At 52.9% G+C, this 21013-nt stretch overlaps 8 protein-coding genes across 8 annotated transcripts; 4 read left to right on the forward strand and 4 right to left on the reverse strand.

Annotated features, from left to right (window-relative positions):
- Positions 1-673: 673 nt before the first annotated feature.
- EV422DRAFT_165570 (necrosis and ethylene-inducing protein and ethylene inducing peptide) lies at positions 674-1691 on the reverse strand. The gene is made up of 2 exons (XM_053065039.1): positions 1257-1691; positions 674-1193 (listed from the first exon to the last, which is right to left on the reverse strand). The coding sequence occupies exons 1-2, from the start codon at positions 1472-1474 to the stop codon at positions 701-703; spliced, it is 711 nt and encodes a 236-aa protein (XP_052923749.1). The 5' UTR covers positions 1475-1691; the 3' UTR covers positions 674-700.
- A 444-nt stretch (positions 1692-2135) lies between these two features.
- EV422DRAFT_536866 (mitochondrial carrier) lies at positions 2136-4453 on the reverse strand. The gene is made up of 5 exons (XM_053070870.1): positions 3970-4453; positions 3724-3876; positions 3455-3638; positions 2703-3385; positions 2136-2624 (listed from the first exon to the last, which is right to left on the reverse strand). The coding sequence occupies exons 1-5, from the start codon at positions 4027-4029 to the stop codon at positions 2595-2597; spliced, it is 1110 nt and encodes a 369-aa protein (XP_052923750.1). The 5' UTR covers positions 4030-4453; the 3' UTR covers positions 2136-2594.
- Positions 4454-4869: 416 nt separating this feature from the next.
- EV422DRAFT_536870 (ribosomal S13/S15 N-terminal domain-containing protein) lies at positions 4870-6094 on the reverse strand. The gene is made up of 3 exons (XM_053070871.1): positions 5854-6094; positions 5466-5723; positions 4870-5148 (listed from the first exon to the last, which is right to left on the reverse strand). Exons 1-3 carry the CDS (start codon positions 6015-6017, stop codon positions 5115-5117), a joined length of 456 nt encoding a protein of 151 aa, XP_052923751.1. The 5' UTR covers positions 6018-6094; the 3' UTR covers positions 4870-5114.
- A 1714-nt stretch (positions 6095-7808) lies between these two features.
- On the forward strand, positions 7809-9275 carry EV422DRAFT_507963 (uncharacterized protein; the record flags this gene model as incomplete). The annotated part of the gene is made up of 5 exons (XM_053068697.1): positions 7809-7889; positions 7973-8261; positions 8394-8741; positions 8804-8884; positions 9031-9275. The coding sequence occupies 5 exons, from the start codon at positions 7809-7811 to the stop codon at positions 9273-9275; spliced, it is 1044 nt and encodes a 347-aa protein (XP_052923752.1).
- A 1820-nt stretch (positions 9276-11095) lies between these two features.
- Positions 11096-11597, forward strand: EV422DRAFT_569468 (uncharacterized protein; the record flags this gene model as incomplete). The annotated part of the gene is made up of 2 exons (XM_053072768.1): positions 11096-11168; positions 11263-11597. The coding sequence occupies 2 exons, from the start codon at positions 11096-11098 to the stop codon at positions 11595-11597; spliced, it is 408 nt and encodes a 135-aa protein (XP_052923753.1).
- A 2874-nt stretch (positions 11598-14471) lies between these two features.
- EV422DRAFT_165734 (uncharacterized protein) lies at positions 14472-16072 on the forward strand. The gene is made up of 8 exons (XM_053065041.1): positions 14472-14588; positions 14663-14868; positions 14938-15027; positions 15101-15284; positions 15347-15418; positions 15473-15540; positions 15610-15761; positions 15822-16072. Exons 1-7 carry the CDS (start codon positions 14537-14539, stop codon positions 15619-15621), a joined length of 684 nt encoding a protein of 227 aa, XP_052923754.1. The 5' UTR covers positions 14472-14536; the 3' UTR covers positions 15622-15761; positions 15822-16072.
- Positions 16073-16336: 264 nt separating this feature from the next.
- On the forward strand, positions 16337-17326 carry EV422DRAFT_165852 (uncharacterized protein). The gene is made up of 4 exons (XM_053065042.1): positions 16337-16361; positions 16426-16790; positions 16853-16998; positions 17067-17326. The coding sequence occupies exons 2-4, from the start codon at positions 16613-16615 to the stop codon at positions 17208-17210; spliced, it is 468 nt and encodes a 155-aa protein (XP_052923755.1). The 5' UTR covers positions 16337-16361; positions 16426-16612; the 3' UTR covers positions 17211-17326.
- A 1183-nt stretch (positions 17327-18509) lies between these two features.
- Positions 18510-20440, reverse strand: EV422DRAFT_536929 (Alpha/Beta hydrolase protein). Its single transcript, XM_053070872.1, has 2 exons — positions 19174-20440; positions 18510-19084 (listed from the first exon to the last, which is right to left on the reverse strand). Exons 1-2 carry the CDS (start codon positions 20281-20283, stop codon positions 18845-18847), a joined length of 1350 nt encoding a protein of 449 aa, XP_052923756.1. The 5' UTR covers positions 20284-20440; the 3' UTR covers positions 18510-18844.
- Positions 20441-21013: the final 573 nt, after the last annotated feature.

The following is a 21013-nucleotide window of genomic DNA, read 5'->3' on the forward strand; positions in this document are numbered from 1 at the left end:
CTCTGTGCTCTTCACCATGTCGCACATTGCTATCTATCAATTGGAGCAATGGGACTCCAGCAAGCCGCCTGCAGTTAAGCGGAATACTCGGTTGGAACTTGTCCCAAACTCAAAAACACGGGAATTTGGCTGTTAAGTCTTTCTTGCCTAGACCGGGGTTCTTTGGCCACCCTTTCGTAGAACCGGTGCTGGGAGCGGACAGGCTTCTAGCAGGCTTCGCACATCATCGCGGGAAGTCTAGATGGTAAAAGTGGAGGAGGCGGCGTATTCCCTAAGCGGTGGGCGTTGTCCCTACCCTACGCCGCGGGACGGGTGTTTCCTTCTTCCACACGTATTTCTTCTGGGCGAGATGACGAGCAGACTGACCTCGTGGGCCTTGCCACCGGTGCGGCCGCGAAGGTCACTAGGGACAAAGAATCCAAAAGCCGTTGCCGGAAACTCGAATATTCGACAGCGCGTCCCTCGAGGAAGATTGGCGTTCATGAACTCACTCTCCAAAGCCGAGGCGTTAACGTTCAAAGATATATTACAGATGGTTTCTAGTGAAACAAGCAGAAGCGCCCGCGCCCGGGTTGCCTATGCAAGCGTACGATCTAGCGTAAATGGTACGCGGTCATTCTCTATATACAGTGAATCTACTCTATGATTCAATCTCTCATGTGACAGTTATGGGAGGACATCAGCGGGAAGGCGTTGCCCTTTAGAAAGCCTTCGCCAAAGTGTTCCTGAAGTTGTTGTCGTTGAACGGGCAATTGGCTTTTCCAAAGTTCGCTTGGTTGAGAGCGCTCTTCACAATCTCGGGCATGGCATCCCAGTCATACAACCAGTAACTACGGCCCGTCGTGTCGGTGAACTGCAGCTCATGGTCCAATCCCAGGTTCGTGTAGTACTCGACCTTGACGTTCGAGCCTCGCGCTTTCGGGGTCGCAGTCTTCTTGAATTTGCCGTGACCAGACGTAGCGCCGCCGATGATGCGGGCATTCTCGCTGTTGGCGTTAAGCCAGACAACGGTCGTCTCCCAGTCGTGACGGTGCCCGCTGGGCCAGTTGCCGTCCGCCGGCTGGTCTTTGGGCATGTACCACGCGTACATGATGCCGAAGCGGCCGTTGTACCATGCGGAGCGTGTGTAGGTTTGGCCTTTGCTGGTGTCGCGGCAGCCGGCGGCGTGATTGCCGGTGTCTTTGAGACCGCCACTGGAATAAAGAATGTTTTAGGGCATTGCTGGCCTTCCTCTCCGTCTAATAACAAGGCCTTACCTGACTTGGTTGTTGTTATTGACAGCGGGGTAAGGCTGGCAACCGTGTGCGATGTGAAGAAGGGGTTGAAACTTGCGAATGGTCACCCCGTTGCCGCCCAATGTGTCCGGCACAGGGTTAATCGAGTTGTGCGGGACGGTGCCCGGAGGACCCCACGCAGGGGCAGCGAGGGCAGCGCCGGCGAAAGCGATGACAGAGAGGATGGTGGTGGTAAGCATGGTTTGGCGAAGCGATGTGAACTTGAGGAGAGCGTTGGGACTTGGTTTAAATGAAATGGTTTGTGAGAGGGTGATGCCGACGCTTGCGCCCTTTTATACTTTGGGATGCCATGTGCCATCGGCGAGACAAGGGAAATTGCCGCCGGCTCGTGGTGAGTCCTCTGCTCGCAACACTGGAGACCGATCCCACGACGGATGGTGATGGTCAGCCCGATAACTTGGGACCACGTAGTACTGTACAAGGTAAGTCGGTGCACGAGAAAGGCCGGGGCGATGAATGATTCAGTAGCGGCAAAGCACACAAATCACCGTAGGTGCCCGCTCGGCGTTGGACGATGTCGGAGCAACATCCTTGTAGGGCCGTGCGTGGGCTCAGGAACGCGCTACGAACGTGCGTTCACCACGGATGTCGCTGCCTGAAAACGTGAGCGTGCAATGAGGAACACCTTGATCCAATGGATAGCAACACAGGGATCAGGTCCAGTCATCGTCATCTCCGACCCACTGGCACCGCGCCAGTGGGTCCGAATGATCCGCGAGCCGGGTACCAACGTCACCTCCGAGATCCGGTCCCGGGTCCGGGGACGCTGCCGGGAACTCATGGAGCGGTGCAGTACAACAAAACCACTTGACGCTCCTTTTGCATCAGAAAACTTGAACACGGGTGTGTAGTGCAATATAGATTATGATGAAAGAAGCAGCGAAAAATGATAAATACGATGATTGTAAGGCACGATTCTAATGAAGAAGCAGGATTCAGTAGCATGGTGGGCATCAGTATGGTTGTTTTCGGGCGGTATGTCGGGCAGGGTTATTATCCAAAAATGGTATCCAGGGTCTAGGTGTCCTCGTCTCGCATGATGACGCGAGGGAAGGCGGATGTTTCTGTGTGGGATCGTGATTACGAGGTTGGCGGGTGGCGGGAGATGTGCCGTAAGTGCTGAAGGGACCGACGATTCAGGCGTCGGTGGGAGCCGATAACTTTTCGATACCAGGCCCTCCCGGAGGTGCGTGGTTGTTGGGGGTGCACCGATAGCATACAATGACCTAGTGGACCAGGTGCTCCCTATCCGCAACCAGGTATTCCAATTGCGCGGCCGACGCAAGTTTACTAAACTACTCAAAAGGCAGCATGTCGAGCCAGGAGTTCCTAGAGCAACGGCAGGGTAAGTATCCAATTGCGCAAGTGCATGTACCATTTTCTCTGAGTTCAAATAGAAGTACTCACATATGTAGCGAAAATCATAGCACTGGTCGGCGCGCTCCTGGCAACCGTGATGCCAAACCCGCGATAAAAGCCGTGGTATCCCTCCGCCCTGTACAGCTTCTTCGCAACCTGCAGGAACGACGATCCTCCTTCCATGGTCTGCTGCCGGCTCTTCACGCAATCCGCCGGGAACAGGATGCCGTTGTATGACATGCCGGCGATGGCGCCGGCGATCATGATCTGCGATGTTGGGAGGTCTTCCTTCTTTAGTGCTGGGAGGGAAGTGGTGGTAGGCGATGCGGCGGTAGAGGAATGCGCGAGGCGTGCTCGCTCGGCGCGGATGAGGAACTGACGGACAACGAATTCGTAGGTGCCGAACCAGGCGGCACCACCGCCGGCTTCTCGGAGGAAGGTGCCGACATGGCCGTGGTAGAAGCCGCGGAGGCCGTGAGTTCTCAGCGTGTTCAGGATGACACCCATGGGACCGCGACGTTGCGATCGTGTTGGCGATTGCGGATGCGACTGTGATGTGTATGCGTATACGGGTATCGCGGAGACGGCTGCTGCTGTTGTGATCGGCCGTTGCTGAGATGCGGGTGATGAGGGCGGTAGTATTGAGGAAGAGAGGTGCGGATGTATCGGGACGGCTCCCTGGTGTGTGAATAGGACATCTTGAACCTGGAGTTGACACTTGACAAGTTCAACTGTGCAAAGAACACATTGGGTCAGTCTAACGGGCCATTGGCGAATCCTATAACGTACGGTTAACGCACCTGGTGTCAGAATGAAAGATACGACCGCTCCTGACATGAATCCCGAGAAAGCCAGTTGCTTCATCGTCAATGGCATATCATCAGGTGTATCAGAGTACTGCCGTATCATGCCTTGAATATGGTTGAACGCGAGGAAAAGCGTCGAGTTCTCGATCATCGCTCCCACGAGAGGCGCCGACAGGCCCTATTCGGTATAGCCAACCATTATTTAGTGATCCTCTTCGTTGTCCAGGGATACCACTACTCCATGTTTTTCGTTCTCTCCGCACCTTGTAAAGATTTCCCAGTCCTCCTTCCTTGATACCTTTCACAGCGCAATCCAGTGGGCCTTTGAAAAGTTTGGTGCCGTGCGGTTGTGATTGCAACCGTACCTTGACCGTGTCAAAAGGAAATTGGAACAGCATTCCAACTGAGCCTGCTGCCTAGAGGTCAGGGGTGTGAGCATTTTGTGGACTCCGCGGCAAACAGGCGAGCCCATGCTTGGGGCCCTCAGAATACATTGACATGGAACGTACCGAACCAAACAGTAGGTCCGCGGCAGGGCTCAGCTGCTTCTTCGCTCCTCCACCTGTCATTTCGAACTTCCGTAGTGTTTGGACCCTCGTGGGAGAACGTTTCGTCTCGTTCGTTTTCGTTCAAGCCACAATGACAAGTAACTCCGACCCCGGCGTCTCGATGATCGCTTCCACGTCTTCCCTTTCCCGCGTCTCTATGAAGTAGTGTCCTCTCGTTCTATGTGCTCGACTGTCCTTTAGCAAGCCATTTGCGAGAGCTTTACGATGGTTGCCGGGCTTTTGAACTACTGTGGGATGCACTCCGGCTTTCAACGGGGAACGGAGGCAGGCGGGTGCAGGGAAGCGTCGTTTCCACAGGAGGGAATCTACGTTCGTCTTTAACGTGAGGGAAGCCGCCGCTCGGTGAACAAAACGTTGCTCTGTTATATTAGCAAGATGGGTAATTTCTCCCTGTGCGGGCGGCCGAGAAAAAAAGGGCCTTGCGTCGAAAACAAACTCAAAAGCCAGGGAAGCTCGGAAAGGGGACGCGAGAGATGATCGCGTTTTTGGCCGATTCCGCCATTCCGTGCTGCATTCCGTGGAAGATTTGCAGCGTTTACAAGGCTGGCGTTGCACTTTATTGCGGAGGCTTAGCAACTGCAAGACGACTTTATGGGCGTGCACCGACTGCGGGAGTGTTGGGGGCACATTGAGCAGAACATAAGTACTCGGCGTTGGAGGAAACGCAGTCGGAACACATATCGCATACCATGAAGACCAATAAGGGACCTGCCCCGTGGAATCCATCTGCGTTGTCGCTGACTAGATATCTAGACCACGCAGGCTCCCTCCGTTGTCTAAGCCTAGCCTGTCACGCTCTACGCAACCAAGTTGCAAACGACGACACAACACACACAACACAGCAAAGCAGAAAAGCGAACAGGGTACACAGCACAACCAATACTTCGGTTTCATGTCAAAATGTGTATTTGTTTTCAAACATCTCGTTCATCCCCACGCTCAGATCAACCAAACGACAGGGTAGACTCATTCTGCACAAAGGTACAAATACAACAGAAAAACCCTCCCAACGATCCCTGCGCACTTGAATTGAACTCCCAGTGTACAGCGGGATCCGAGCAGGCGAAAAGGCACGCTTGAGCAACTTAAGCAACAAGGGTGGAAGCAGTGGCGGACTCGCTGTGAGGGGGTGGAAGAAGGGAAAAAACGGGCAGACGTTTTGTCAGTGATTTTGAACGACGACGATTACCGAGTTGATCCGACAGTGGGCTAGCCACCGTCGGGACCCGAATAATGTCCCAAACCCGTTGGATGGGCGTCGCATGTAGACGTCACGACATAAGTGGCCACCAGGACACACCGCCGATGTGACGAAAACATGCGGACGACCTCACCCGAACACCGCTGCGTAGGAATGGCAGCAGCTTTTTCGACTACCCAGCGGGTTCACCTTCCCCCAAACCGAAGACACCATCTCCAAGACAGCAGATACTTACTACTTCCAGTTAGGCGCGAGCTGACCAGACTTCTTGTAGTAACGAGCAAGACGGTGGACACGGGACTCGACAAGAATGAGACGGAACTTGGCGTCGGCGTCCTTGCGGTTACGCTCCAAGTGCTTGCGGATAGCAACGGCCTTCTTGATCAAGTGGTAAAGGTCCTCGGGGATCTCGGGGGCGAGACCGTTGGACTTCAAGATACGGAGGATCTTGTTACCGGTCACGTTGCGGACCTGGGCGATACCGTGCTGGTCCCTGGAGAGTGAAGAGGTTTAGTATTCTGCACTTCAGCTTCGGAAAACTTCAAATCTGTCTCTTTCGGATCTGCCTTCCTCTCTCCTCCTCACTCCGCAACAATCTCCCATCACAGTAACCCCCAACTCACCTCAAGATAACACCAATCTGGGACGGGGTCAAACCCTTCTTGGCGAACTTGCCAATGTGCTCAATGACCTCCTCGGGGTTGGTCTTCAACCACGACGGGGGGGAGCGACGGTAGGGGAGAGCCGAAGAGGCGATACCCTTTCCGGGAGCGTGCATACGACCCATTTTGAGTTGTCGGTGGGGGTTAGTCCGGGAAAAGTGGGGAGATTTCCGAGAATGTGAACCGAGAGAGGGAGAAAAAGAGGATTGCGAAGGGCTGGGAAGTTTATGCGAAGGGAGGATGCGGGAAGAAAGATTCGTAGGTCACGTGAGCTATGGAGAGGTCACGTGCAGTCTTACTCGAAGCAGATTATTGACGGGTTTCCCGTCAACGAAAGGGATCTGCAGTGGCAACGACCGATGAAGCCCTGCGAGGGAAGTTCAAAACGACCTCCTTTCCTGCAGGTGGGGTGTGTTCAATAAATGAGAGCGGAAACTGTGGTGTATGCTTTTGGCGAACAGGACAAACGTATTGGATTGTACTGAACGACGATCCAGTCTCCTGTTCCATAATTGAGAGACACACGTGTTATTGGAAGGAACGAAGCCGAATTGCGTAAGATCTATCACTTGGGCGCTCAAGGAGACGGCTTCGCGCCGAACGCTGCTTGAGCGTAGTTCTTTTTTTTATCAGAATCATCAGCCTGTTCAGGGACGTTTACCAAATCATTTGGCGATGCAAAACAAAAAGCAGCGGAACAGATTCCTTGCACAAGCACATCGTTGATATATTTTCAAGGACCCTTCAACGAAGAGACTATGATGAGAGTCACAGGCATGTACGGTGAAGGGGGGAAAAAAATCAAAACTGATTTGAAGGACCAGAGAGAGCTACGGGGAGGCCATGCCAAAAATGTAGGAGTTGGGGGATATATATATACGAGCGAGACGACGTGGGGTATGTTTACACGACGTGGGGCTTGATGTGCGCTTCCGCCTTCTGGGCGGTGCGGTTGTCACCCTTGTCGATCGCACCTTCGGCCTTCAGCTTGTGGCCGGCTTGGGTGAAAGGCAGGGCGTGTCCTGCACCGCGCTGTTGAATTGGGAAGGGGAATGGGATGATTAAAATCGGACTCGCGAAGGAACAAGGAAAAGAATGAGTTGCCTACCTCGAACTCTCCGGCAATGTAGCTACCAGTAGTTACGCTGCTGTGAGTGTGGTGGTCCATGTGCGACTCGGCCTTCTGCGCCTTGGCCTCGTTGCCTTTCAGCCTCGCGCCGTCGGCCTTGAGCTGGTGACCGAGGTCCGTGCCGGGAAGCATGTGTCCAGCCAGACGCTCAACGGAACCAAGAATCTTGTCGCCGGTGGTGACGGTGTGGGCGGTCGCGGTGGTAGGGACACGGGCAGCGCCGGCGCCTTCGACGGTGGAGTGGGTGTGGTGGGTCATCTTTGGTTGATGTGGTTTTGGGGTTTGGTTGAGGAAAATGGGTTGGGTTGTTGTGTTTCGTTTGTAGTTGCAAATTGTGCGATGTGGTTTGGAGAAGAGGGATTCCGGACGCCTGCTGTTCCCTTTTATACACGGCGGGAAGGGATGTCAGTCTCCTCAAGTCCGTGTCGAAGGGACTCCAAGGGGACGCAATGTGACCCCAATGACGCACAGATCGCATGGCAAACCCCACAACGCCAATGCCACAAGGAGGTGAGTGGGGACATCATTCGCCACCCCCATTCAGAAGGAAAGAATCATGTTCCCACCAGAGCCCCGCCGGAAGGCAAAGCCCAATAACGCGTATTGGCGGAGTAAGGGCCAGGAGCTGATGTGACGTGACGACAGAGGCTTGGACCTGTTGTGCGTTTATATGAGTTCGTAGAACATTCCATGTTTCGTGGCCCTGTCTGTCTCCTTGGCACCAACACGTCGCCCAGGGGGGGTCCCTGGGAGCGAGGGAAAAGATGAGGTTAGTGTGACGTTCGCCATGTCACTGATGTCAATCTGCTGGGTTCCGCGGTCAAAAAAACGGGAAGCCAAGGCCCAAGAGTCACTCCATGACATCATGGTTAACGCGCCATGCCCCGTCTTGCACCGCCACCCAGAATTAGTTTTAAATCGTACACGTGACAGACTTAATTAGCTTAGCAGAGCGATGCTCAATTGAGGTGGTTCCAGTCTGGGTTCCAGTCGGCGTGCGGTTCTGTGATTCGAAGGAGCTGGGAAAAGAAACTGTCGCCAAAGGCAGCTAAAAATCGAAGAACCTGTGCCAAACGTTACCATCTCCAGCCGCTACGTACTGGTGACTCCAGCCTTACGCGACTTCTCAGGGGATTGGGGAACGGGATGTGCTTTTCTGTGGGCGGCGAAGGAGATGGAGAAAATCGGTCTCGAAACGGAAACAATCGAGCGACAAGAGGGGGGCTCCCTGGATCCCGCCGTGAGTAGGGGCAGCGGCGGTTCCGTTGGACAGCTGATACAAGTCCTTTCCCTCAACGGGTTGGATGCTGAGCAGAGTTGATTGAAGATCTGAATCTGCACTGTGTCCCACGTTGGTCCCACGTTGGGGCAGTTCAGACGCGGGAGAACGCTTCCATTCACCCCTCCCCTGGGCAGCCTCTAATGAATCTGAAAAACCACGGATTCACTGGTCAGGGGATTGCCGTTGGGAAAAAGGCAAGGGCGTCCAATCGCGAAACAGTTTTTCGTCGCTCCGTCCGACGGCTCACGACGACTAGTATGACCGCCGGTTCCCAGTCGCCCCGGCCTGGCGTCACTACGTTCTCTGCAAACCGTACGGGATGTTTTCTCCGCCTGTTCAACACCGGGAGATGTCCCGGGTGGCACTGGGAGACCTCGGCATCCGTTATGCTAGACAGTCCAATGACCAGACATGTCAACCTCATACCCGGTGGCAATGGTACTATCTGCCAAAGGGCCGTACATCTTTGGCGACGTGAAGCCTTACGGACGACGGCATAGGCCAGCAAGAGAGGGAGGCGCGGGAGGGTGGAAGTACTCTCGAAGAGTGTCACGGAGCTGCAACCATTCCCTTCGTTGACTGTGAGACCCGCTTATATCGTAAAATAGTTGGTGATTATCGAATGCCCAGTCTCTTACATCTGGTCTTGCCCGACTCCTGAGGCCCTCACCAAGCGATTGAGCGTCAATAATGAACAAACATGCGCCATACCTCGCCCGCATAGTAGTGATACACAAGCGCATTCCGAAGACTCCCGCGCCCACACAAATGGAGGGATGGCGAAGAGAAAGGATCGACGCAAGGATCGACGCATACCAGAATATGGAGGCCCGCGGATTCTATGTTCGGGACTTTTCGCCGGTCGGGAGCTCGCGGCCTGAAACAACGATCGGCCCATTCGAGATAAGAAGGAAAGCGTCGGGAGATGGGTTCGGGAGCACATGGAACATTTCGTGGGAGCGTATGGCATGAATTTGCATGCGGATACCAGCTTTGCGGCTCGCAACTGTCAGGTCGCCGTTCACAACTCATTAGCATTCCAAGCGGCGACATCACTGGGAAGCCTTTGGACGTAAGGGTCGCTTATTTGCAGTTTACTCGAAAGTCCATTGAGTGGATGCTCACCTGAATGACTCGGGGCGACGTAAACGGCATACTTATGACCGTACGACCATACGACCGCCATCCTATGCCGGGAGGTCTGTCGCCGGCTGCCAAACAGACGAGTGAGTGCTTGTTTCCTTCCAACCCCGCCTTGCCGTTGTTTCGAGTGCACAATACTTCATCAGGGAGGATCAATGGGTTTACAAGCCAAGCATCTGGAGCTAATGATATGGCATCTCTAACCCTGCGGATAAATGGAACGACGCTGGCAGAAAAGTAATCACGCTCGCCAGTCGGAGGACTATGAGGTTTTTCATCACGAGGAGATTGCGTGGGCAAATCCAGATGTCGCCGATATGGGAGGAACGTACCCTCTGCAAGTCGGCGAGTTCTTGAGATACCGCCCACAAAGTTTTGGATGGCTGAAGTGAGACTCAGACGAAATCGACGGGGTTTGCGGATAGGCAATGAATGTCTTCCGATGATGGCTTGCGAGCACTCAACCTAGCAACCTAGATCTGGATATGGAAGATCGAGGTCTTACGTCGGGGTTTGGTGATAGCAGAAGCCTTCGGCGATGGCTGAATTCACTCACTCAACGTAGATTCAGATATGGAGGTCTTATTCATGTCCAATACAGTCTCGTGCTGCTTAACCCTGATTTTCTCAAAGGATGTGTTTTCTTGATCTATCGACATATGTGGAGGTTCTTCTGTACGTGCTGTCACGGCAACTATAATCAAAGCTAAAAACGACAGCGCGAAATGCAATGACATCACGAAATAAATATATCACGTGAGCGATAAATAGACTTTTTGATGTTCTGAAACACGTCGCGAGGAAACGGGGGCGAAATGCATGTCGACCGACCCCTTCGTTTCAGAACATTTCCAAAACGCGTCTGAGGTTTTTGCTCGACGATGGCTGGGTGTGGTTGAAGACGGTGTTTGAGAGCGGTATATATACAGTATATATGGAAAGCCATATATCAAAAAAAAGGACATGCATTTACCAGGGAGGCACATTGCTGTTTTGGACTGTCGTTTTGGATCTTGGGAAAGCTTCCTTCCGTCCATGGTTGAGACGGGGTTGCCGGTGGTGGCGATGTGGGCCATAGGGAAGCATGCAGTGCGGCGCGTCTGTCATGGAATGCTGGCTTCTGTGCTCTCGTCACCTCCGCCTTCCGCCTCTCGGGCGGTTTGAGATACGCGCGCGCGTTTCTTCTCCCCCTTGTTTTTTATTAGCTGCTGTAACAGCTATTGCCCCATAGAAGAAACGTCCAGCACGGAGACTTCCCTCTGGCGTTCATATTCCGCCCAGACTCCCACACAGCCCTCGTGTGCCTCCATTCCCACAGAGTCCCCCCCCCAGACCCCAGACCCCAGCTCCTTGCTTTTGTTTGTCTGGCTGTGTGTCGCCATTCCCCAACCCGCCATTTCGCTTTCGCTCAACACTTTTACAGCACAGCACCACGCCACGCAACAGGCGGAGTTGTTTTTCCGATATTCCCACGCCGCAGAACCACATATTACGCAGACGAAGGCGCTCAGCAACTGCTGTCACGATACGATAACGGACGGAAGAGCTCAGCCTGCAACTTCTTTTTGGGAACGCATTTACGAAAACCTCACTGAGCGGTGCACAGTCTTTTTAAACGATCCTTCAAACTCAACAACAACAACGTAACGATGGCAGCGACGAAGAAATGGGAATCGTGGGTGACCGTGTGGGCTCGGTGGGTTTTGATGACGACTGCAGCTGGTGAGTTTTGAGTTATGCAAGTCGAAAAAGTCCCCTGTCCATCGAGATCCTGCAAACACCATTACTCACAATGTTTTTTTCTCCCTCCCAACAGTTTGCATAGATGGTGGCATCCTGTGCTTCATCCCCGGCTTCGGCTACCGCACGCCCTTCATCACCCCCCCGTTCATCCCCAAATCCTTCTACAACACCCCCTTCTCCATCCCCGGCATCCTCGCCCTCGCCACGGGCGTCCTGCTACCCTGGCTCGAATTCCGCACCTCCGCACCCGCCTGGGCGAAAGCTCTGTACTGCTTCATCCACGTTCCTGTGTTTGCGATCCAGTTCACGACTGTCCCGCCAGCGACGTTCTTGTTCTTGAGTGGGATTGTTATGGGGATCGCAGCGCTGCAGAGACCGCCTAACTCGCCGTTATTGGGCAAGGCGTGAAACGAACCCCCCTTATGAGAACACACAACACACATCACACACATAACTGAGAAATTCAAGATGCGGCGGAAAGTGTATATTTTGTTTGCCTGTTTTATTTGACGATTCCGATTGCGGATTTCGCACCCCTCTCTCCTTCTCTTTGTACATAAAACCCCCGGCACTCGTGTATAGCCTTTGTAGATTACTCCTCCTCCCTCGCCACTCCCTGTCTTGCTTTCGGCTTCCATATCACTTTGGAAGACGCATAGACTTGGGGGGCTCACAACGCATCTGGACGATGAAATGTAGATTTTTCCTTTTTCTTTCCCTCTTTTCCCTCCTCATACATCTGACTTGACTGTTTGAACGGCGTGCGATATGTCTTTGGCCTACGCACTTCTTTTTTCAATCATGAATTGTACATAACATAACTTACTACCCTGGGGTTGTGGAAAATGCGAAGGGACTTGTCAATTGAGGGGTCCAAGCGGTGATGCCATTGTGAGCCCGGATCTGGAGTCTCTATCTACCAACGAGCGTTTCAGTAAGTGAAATGTTTATCGCTGGCCATTTTGTGGACACATTGAAGAATGGGGGAAAGGCTGGTAGAATCGCCAGTAAATGTGGGGGTGGCCGACAGAAGCGAGGGTCTGTCGAATCGAGGGGGGGGGGGGGCGTGTCGGGGAAAATAAGCTGCCTTCGGTCTCAATAGCACAAGAGGATAGCTCTCGTTAGAGCGTCGTCTTGTCACCTAAATATCCAGGTGCTTTGAATGGAGTCCTTGTTCTTAAACCTGCGTATCATACAAAAGTCTAGGCAAAACAGTCGGGTTTTTATACACATTTTTCTAGGCTACAGGATTTTATCGAAGTCAAAACTCTCTACTAATTCTCTCTAGAGGATTCAGCTACGTCGAGGGCTTTTTCTCTTTTCCTGCAGCGGTCTACGTTGTGTTTCCTTTTTCCATTCGCAATTTCTACGCTGATAGAGTCTTATTGCCAATCTTTTCTCTGGTTTTTCTTCAACGTTCGGCGTATACGGCCACCGGAAATTGCTTTTCTTGTTTCGCAGTTGATTTCTTCAGCGTTTCGGGCATTGTGAGAGCTTCCGGTTGGTTGAGAGTCGAGTCGGGGGCGCTTTCATGTGTGAGATCTTTGCCTACACCTACATTCTTTGCATGTCAGTCGTATCCGAGGACAAAACGTCGTTGTGAAGCGAGGTTTCGGTAAAGGCAGGTGTGTTAGGTGATCGTCGGAGTGTCGGAAACACGAGTATGTCGATTTATTACTGAAAGTTTTGACGGTATTTAACGTTGTGATATAAAAGTGAGTTCATTTGTTCGTCGGGAATTCTGGGCGTGTAATTGACGTTGAAATATTGCCGATTTCATGCGCAGTTCGAAGCGCACTACTACAGCGGCCTCCTTTCTGTCTTAAGACAAGACTGTATAACTTCATACAATATAGGGCTTCGTCTCCCCTACATAGGGTTCTGTTCTCTATCTACATTCCTTTGCCAGCTACCGCTAACTTAAACCAACCCCGTTGCGCCGTCCAGCACAACACATTTCTGTTTGCAAATCCAACAGTCCGAAAGTATCTGTTATGTAAAGGGTGGCACCGAATATGATGCCCGTGCCGTGGCCCAGCTTCACAATGAACAAAGCGTTAAGGGAACCGGTTTGCTCACATTGAGCAACATGATGCTCGGAGCCTGACCTCCCAGGAAGCCTAGGGCGGCAAAGAACGCTAAATGGGTCGTCCTAACTGTTAGAGGGGATTGTCGCTTGGTGTGCTTAACAGGCAGGCTTCCGCTTGGTACACTCTCAGATGCCTCATTTTTCGTCACGGTCTCTGCTGCCATGCAAGAAAGAAGCGGTTACGCATCCAACGGCGGTTGAAGGCCACTGGGACTAGGACCCCTTCATTCGCCTGCTCTACGTAGGCACTTACCTTCTGAAGCCTCATTGTTACAATACTTACAACCTTAAGCGACGGAAACATACTTGGACAGGTGGACCGGTGCGGACGGCTAGGGCACCGTGCTTGGAGTGAGCTAGCCGAACGAACAGAGGAAGAGCCGCCCTGGCTGCCTGGCTGGTTCAGATGCCGAAGATTGTCCCTCTGGGTCGATGGATCGCCTTTAGGTGGGGCGCCGCGTGGGCTTCTTCGCAAGACTGCACTGCGATTACCAGGCTCGAGGGAAGGCGGGCGCTGTCCTTGTTGTCTCAAACACTTAAACATGGCCAGGCGACGTAGCGCCTAGAATGCATGCCACGTTTCTTAGTAGGCATGGGTGAGGATCCATTCTCCTGTCTGCTAAATATCTTGGTCTGCTCCTTCTTGGCGACGGGCCTCATCGGGTACTCCTTTTTGATTTCTCTGTTCCGGGGACAAAAATCATTGCGTTCACAGATAGGAGAAGTTATTGCGCCCTATCTGCTCGTCGCCGAGGTGCTTGGACATCTAGACACCACGTTACACACGGCGGTCAATCTAGCGCTGTCCAGCGTATATATTCCCGGGGCGGCGACGGCTGCTGCTTTGGGATTCTACCAAGTCGGCTTTTGCTGTGCAATGGCCATTATGAACATCCTCGGCGCCCGCTTCGACATGGGTTGGAGCATTTTGTGGAACGGAGCGTGGGTCGCTGTTGCAGGGCTCCTCTACATGATTTACGCCCCATTGCTGCAGTGCATCATACCAAAGCCCGCGGCGGATCCTGAACTGGGCTGAAGGACTATAAACTGGAATGCGTCCAATGGGGTTTGGGCCAAAAACAACGAAAGCTTTCAAGTGAGGCGACAGGCGTGTCCGACCGTCCGAACAAGCGCGTCGATCACAGAGAACGTGTGCTAACCCACGAGCGTGGTTCTTTTTTGACGATGATGGTCACCACTGAACATGCTCTAAGGACCCTTCGTACCTAACTTAGCAGCTTGTAGCTCCCCCCAAGTCATGAAGGGAATTAAATTGACACCATATCTGGAAAGGAAGCTTTGGGCGAAAGGTCAGTAAGGGGACGACACGGCGGTCCGAAGACCAATGCCTCGTTGAGCAGTTGTGCTCAAGAAAGAAATGTAGGCTACTGGAGCTCCACGCCGCACCAACAGTGGGCAATCACGGGAGTGAATGGGTTCGACCAATGGGTGGTTACAAACTATCCGGACGTCCGCAACGACCGCGCCAGGGCGCATGACGCATTGGCAAGGGATTTGAGACTGCTGGCGGAACATATTTCTGCTGAGGCAGCCTTGAAGGCGGTGAAAAGAGTCCAGAACAAATTGAAGGTAATACCAAATGCATCCCGCCAGCGTGCTCGTTTTTAGACTCAAATAATCCTGTTATATTCTATGCAGACAGTAGGGAAAGACCCGGTGAACCGATTGTGGTGGAACAGATATGCCTCGGACATTGCACAAATGGTCGTTGGAATGGACGCTACAAATGTGAGGAACCAAGTATAGGCAGCGTATCGGCAGAGCTTCAAAAAGGCTAAAGGAAAGTCGCCGCCGGGCGTAGTACATCCAATCTACGAGTCGAGTGCAAGGAGCATTGCAACAGGAACCTGAGGGCAGCGGCGGCAATGATGGAGTGGAGATGGGCGAAACGTCCGACGACGATCTTGTCAATCCCCGCGCTCCTGATGAGGCAAACGAGGAGGATGAGCTAGTCGGGGACCCACAGTGGGATCGCGTCCAGAGAGGTATTGTGGGCACGACTGTGAATGGACTTGTATTCAGTACGACGCTTAACTCCATCCGTCAGGCGTTGCAGTGCCCTTTGATGCCCATGACTTTGACATCCAGACGCGAGAACGGGAAGGCCGCATTTGCACAGGTATAGCGCACTGACAAACGCGCGCACCGATGATGCAAGCTTAAGTCTTATTAGCTCCCCCAGGTTCGAATGTTCCATCTGACGCCGGCTGTAGCGCATACAAACGACGGCTAGATGGCGAGGTTTGTTGCGTGTTGATTATGAAGGTGTGATTGGCGGCAACTAACGTTGTCCGCAGGCTCATGGTTTAGCTGCAAGCCTGAATTCCCTGCATTCAGACAAAGACCCAACCAATCTCGCTTCGTACAAGATTGTGTATGTGGGCACGGCTAACCAGGCAGACCCAATCCGGTTATGCTTTGACGACGCCGCATGGCACGTCCTCCAGACTCAGTTTGAAGAGGTAATGTATGTTTGAATCGCACACATTGGGGGCGGAATAGCTCAGCTCTAGTCCATGCAGCGTGATCTCCTCTACCACCCAGAGACGGATTCAAGCAGCTCACAAGAGAGCCTCCCAACAAAGTCGACCACCTCGTTGTTGGCACTTTGGAAGGAGAAAGGGGAGCCCCTCTCTGACTCCTACTGGCACCTCTTCCTTGCCCGGTCCAACGACCTGCAATTCCGTGAAGTGCTGAAAACAAACCTGCTGCCCGCAGTGGATGGCAGAGGTCAATTAGAATGCGCTCCACAAAGTGTTGCAGTGTGAAAAGACTGATGCTTTTTCTCCAGGTGCCCAAGTGGTTTTCAGCCAGACGGCTGCAGCGGAAGTGAATGAGATCTGCTGCTACGTGCAGTATGTGTGGACGGCAATGTAAGTTATCATGCCATGCATTCACTTTACTTTTCTCACCAGGCTGCACACCTGCAGGTTCCGAAGCATCAGCAAAAATACTCTCACCAATGCAGGAACTTCTGAACACATTTACCGTGCTCAGTTGCTTGATGGGTTACTGGAAAAGATGTTTGAGGAGGAATCGAAGCCCGCATTGCAGTACATTTGGTCAGTTTCTCAAACTCCTCAATTTTTGGATCGGATTCGCTCAACTTTCCATCGTCCCATCTAGTGGGGAGACTGAAAATTTGCAACGAAGGGAACAATTGCAGCAGTACCATCACAATTCAGAACGGAGAAGGACGGGCGCGTGGTTGCATAATGGGTGCTCAATGTGCAACTGGACAACAAATGGTACCACGTCTTCTTCGTTGAGGTTTTGGGTGGTCCCATGAAGCGAGACGACGGGAAGGCCATGGATGACCAATGCAAGCTATTCAAAGGTGAGCTCCCAACATGCACTCGTAAACTACACCCTTCTAATCACGTTAGCAGCTATGCAGCTCTCACTCTTCTTCTTGCGAGGATACCTGAAAGGAACAGGTGTCACTGAAGAAAGACTGGGGGTCTGTGAATCGTACGGGATGATGGTGAACGGTGCGTCGTCATGATTGTTTGCCTGGTCGCAAGCGCGATTATACTAACTGGCTGTCCATTAGGGAGCGTCATTATGAGCTACCGGATGTACCGGACCGATGATGGGCTCTATCTGGTGGATAAGACGTGGGAGCAGGCCATTCCCACGACGCTAGAAGGATTGAGCACAGTCACGGAAATTATTGAATGTTTTTTTCTGGACATCAAGGTTGGTAGCGCTGTCAAGCTTCATCTTGGGTGACTTACAACTGACTTCCAACAATTTGTTTGTTCCAGTCACGCATTGTCGATATGCAAAGCCGGCTGAGCAACATTGTCCAAGAGGCCAAAGCCCGAACGGGAAGGCGGGTGCGGCGTAAGCGGTCATTTCCCCGCCAAACGGAACCTGCTGTGATGCCCACTCCAGCAAAGCGCAGATAAGTACAGCGGACTGAGCTTGGACATGCATTGAGGGACATATCGGACAAATGACTGTACGGACCTTGGAGGCAATTATATAGCGAACGGTCTGGTATGAACGGTCAGCTGTGAATGGTCTGGTGTATGTGACTCTCACTCTATCAGTAGGCAATGTTGTCAGACGTTGTTATTTGTGGACCGCTGAGAGGTCAGGACTATTACATTTAGATTGTTGTAGAGGTCACAGGTCTACATGGACCAACTATGTAGCGGCGCCGACAATCTTGCTGGCAACCACGCTCTCACGTTACAAAGCGATGAAATAATTGAGCTTCATAGAAGCCGACTGCACATCGCGTCTTTCGTCTTTCGGCGACTAGGTTTGGCAGATTGCAGGCGTTCAAACGGGAGCGAGAAGGATCAGGGCACCTCATCGATGTTTTTTGCCAACATGAAAAGCAAGGGTTGCGGGATGGAACAGAAACAGGAATATAGAAGAGAGAAAGCGATTAGCATTCATTCTCCTGACATCGTACGTCAAAGAACAGTTTTCTCGCAAACGTAAAGACCACAAGAATGATGTTTCCAACCCCACTTCTGGAGGTTGGCGCCAGATCGATATATCTGTGATCTCCCTCCCTCTGCATCGCCTGGGTTCTCGATTTGTGTGACAAACGAGTGCACCCCCTAGATGCAGAATTCGCTGCGTTTTGTTACCAAAGAATAGTGCAGGTAGAATACAGCCCGTTTGCCCCAACAGCCTAGTGACAAGACTACGGCCTCAATTACTGGAACGGTGGGAAAGGTATCCATCCCCCAGGCTGCTTCTTTGCAAAAAGGACACTCCGGCTGTATGTCCCCAGGCTGCACAGCTCATTGTTTTGCGCGGAGCAAAACGGAAACTGCCAAGCCTGGTGCGCAACTCTATCTGTTACCCCCCTTGGCTTCGTACTTGGCCCACAGTGTACTTACCATGTTCGTGACGAGTGCCCTCAAGGAGATTTCAGGCTTGAGCGTGGATCTATAGGAGGTACAAAGTCTCAGCATAGCGTTTCAGGTATCAATGAATGTCGGTGTACTTGCCCATCCTTCATCAAGTCTGCTACGCGCCAACCCTCGATTCGAGTCCCCCGAGGTTAGCGAGACTCAAGTCGAAGTCAACTTGGGAAGCGCTGACGCGGGACTCTAGAGTCCGACGAAGGCCATTCTGCGGGCAGCAGTCACAGGTCACGTGCACAAATACATTTTGACTGTTGTGACTGAGGGATGTATTTCATCAGCGGTCCACGGCTCTTGGGAGGCTTGGGGCCGTCCTGTGTTGTTCTTTCAAACAGTCTCGGCACATAGTACAGAACCAAGGGAACCCCGCCAACTGCACACACACGGCACATCAGGTTGGGAGAAGCTCAGCAATCAACCTTTGCAGGTCCCGGCGTCGCCAGTCGGCATTTGCGAACCAGTGCCGTGCATGCCCTTGCTGGCACTGCCATGGACCACGAAGACTTTTTCTGGACCTGCGGGTCTACCTACTGTACATACACAGCATGTTGAAGTTTATGTGCTCGGGGCAGGACGTTGGCCGACAATGGGCACTTCGGGCTCCTGCCGTAAGTCTTATAGTAGTTCACAATGGCGCAACAATTCCGAAATCTTTACTATAACCCCGACTCATCTCGATTTGCCAGCGCTGCACGAATGATCTCCTCCTTTCGCGTGCCCAGTACTGACCAGTGCGCGTCGCCCGAACACGGGGTGACGGTGACGTGGGGCACGTTGTCCTTCCAATACGCTGTCTGCGAAAACGGGATGTTGACGTCGTTGTCGCCGTGAAAGACGTGCAGGTTGCGAGCAGCAGTCAGGTTCAGGTCAAGGGGTTGGCTGTATGCTTTCAGGTCCTGGAAAGAGGATGTGTGTGTGTGTGTCACGCGTGAGTGGCTATGGAATGATGCGAAGGAGGCCAAAAGCAATCAAGACGACGACAGACCTCGGCGACAGCGGTTAGGGTTTGTATGGGATTGAGGGCGTACGCCTCCACACGGATGCGCTTCATCAAGTCGAAGTTGGCAAGCGTGAACGTGCGATCGGCGGGAGCCAGCTGCGATAGGTAGGCCTTCATCTTCGGCTGATCAGGTGTGTATTGCATAAAGTCGGCGGATGGGGGAGGATCCAAAACCGCTAGCGTCTTTTCCAACCAAGGCACTGACATGTTCCTTCCAAACCAAAACAACAACCGGTTGCTCATCCTCGCATTCTTAAACCCATCCGCCGATGCGGCCAGCGGCGTCGCGCCAGATACGACAACAGTTGAAAGCACGCGCAATGACGCAGGTGCGAAAGCCAAACAGGCTGCTGCGTACGGTCCCCCACCCGAGAAGGCAACGATGGAAAATTTGTCGATCCCAACAGCATCCATGAAGGGCAGCAGATGATCATTTGGGTACGAAGCTACAGTGCGGTTGGATTCGTACGGCGTTCGGCCAAAGCCGGGACGATCGGGAGCAAGTATGTGGACATTGTGCGCGAGAGCAGTCGAATGTAAAAGGAGAGATTCGAGGCGGTTTCCTGGGAATCCGTGCAAATAGACAGCGGCTCTGGAGGCGCAGGCGAGGGGCGCCCCGCATGTAGCGTAGGAGACGACCTTGCCGGACGATGGGAGGGTGATGGTTTTGTTCTCGTCAGGTTGCTGTTCACGCGAGGGGATTCCTGTTGTCCGAATCCCGGGTTGCTGTTCGCGCAAAACGGTTCGAGAATGCAGGCGAGCGGCCCGAACTTGAAGTATTCCTGGTCGTAGTGCTTGGGGGCGAAGAAGTACCCGCAAAGGTGGAAGAAGCTGTGAGCGTTCGTGGACAAGGATCGGGTAGTTTTTGCGCTCACAAAGCCGAAGGGCGACGGCGGCGGGAGCGATGGAGGAGTAGCCCTGTCTCGCAGCAGCAGGACTGGGAGCCAACCTGCTGAAAAAGCGCATTGTGCTTTTGGCCGCTTTAGAACTACGGCCGCGCCTACACATCGCCACAACGACGTCCGACATGGCCGTCTTCTCGTTGCTTGCCTGAAGGCACAGAGCAAGAAAGCCGGATGGATGGAGACTGGGCATCGCACCCGAGAGGGTGAACGATACGGGAAAGCGGGGCGGTCGAGATTAAATGCAAGGCACGCCACTCTATATACATAGATAGATTACGGCGGGCGGAGAGCGGATGCGCTAGAGGCCAGCCTGATTTTATATTAATGATTATCCATACAAATGATGCACCGAGTCTTCGTGGGCACTCCCGAGTCCCGATGGACGAGATGTTCAAGTTTTCATAACAATAATGGCTGCACGTCCTTCGAATGCAAGCGGTCTCTGTTACCGTGACTTATAATGACTGGATTCAGCTCAAGCCTCCAAGCCCACAGCCAAGCCAACAAAGGTTCAGCCCAAGCCCAAGCAATTCTTCCTGGTTTCATATTTCACGCAACGTCGTCATGTCTGCGGCACATGCCAGTGCTTAATAGTCCTGACTGCGGAGCGAGGCGTTGGTATTATTGCTATTTGGCCCCGGCACTTAACTTTCTCGTAAGCCTTTGCTTGGGGTTGGAGGAGCTTAAGGCGCTTGCGCAAGTCGCCGCTTTCCGTGCGACTAGTAACAACTTCCAGCTGTGCACAATTAGTACAGTATGTGAACATAAACCTAGATACACCAGTGATTGAGTCTGTGTCCGTGCGCAACTGCGGCGGCTGGGGCAAGGGGCTGGCCAAGCTCGGACGCGTGTATCCAGCTTTATGTTCACATACTGTACGTATACAAACGGTAATAACGCACAGGCGCGTCGTTCCGAAG

This window comes from Fimicolochytrium jonesii (genome assembly GCF_025526975.1).
Source record: "Fimicolochytrium jonesii strain JEL569 chromosome Unknown EV422scaffold_20, whole genome shotgun sequence".
In the NCBI taxonomy this organism is placed as follows: Eukaryota; Fungi; Chytridiomycota; class Chytridiomycetes; order Spizellomycetales; family Powellomycetaceae; genus Fimicolochytrium; species Fimicolochytrium jonesii.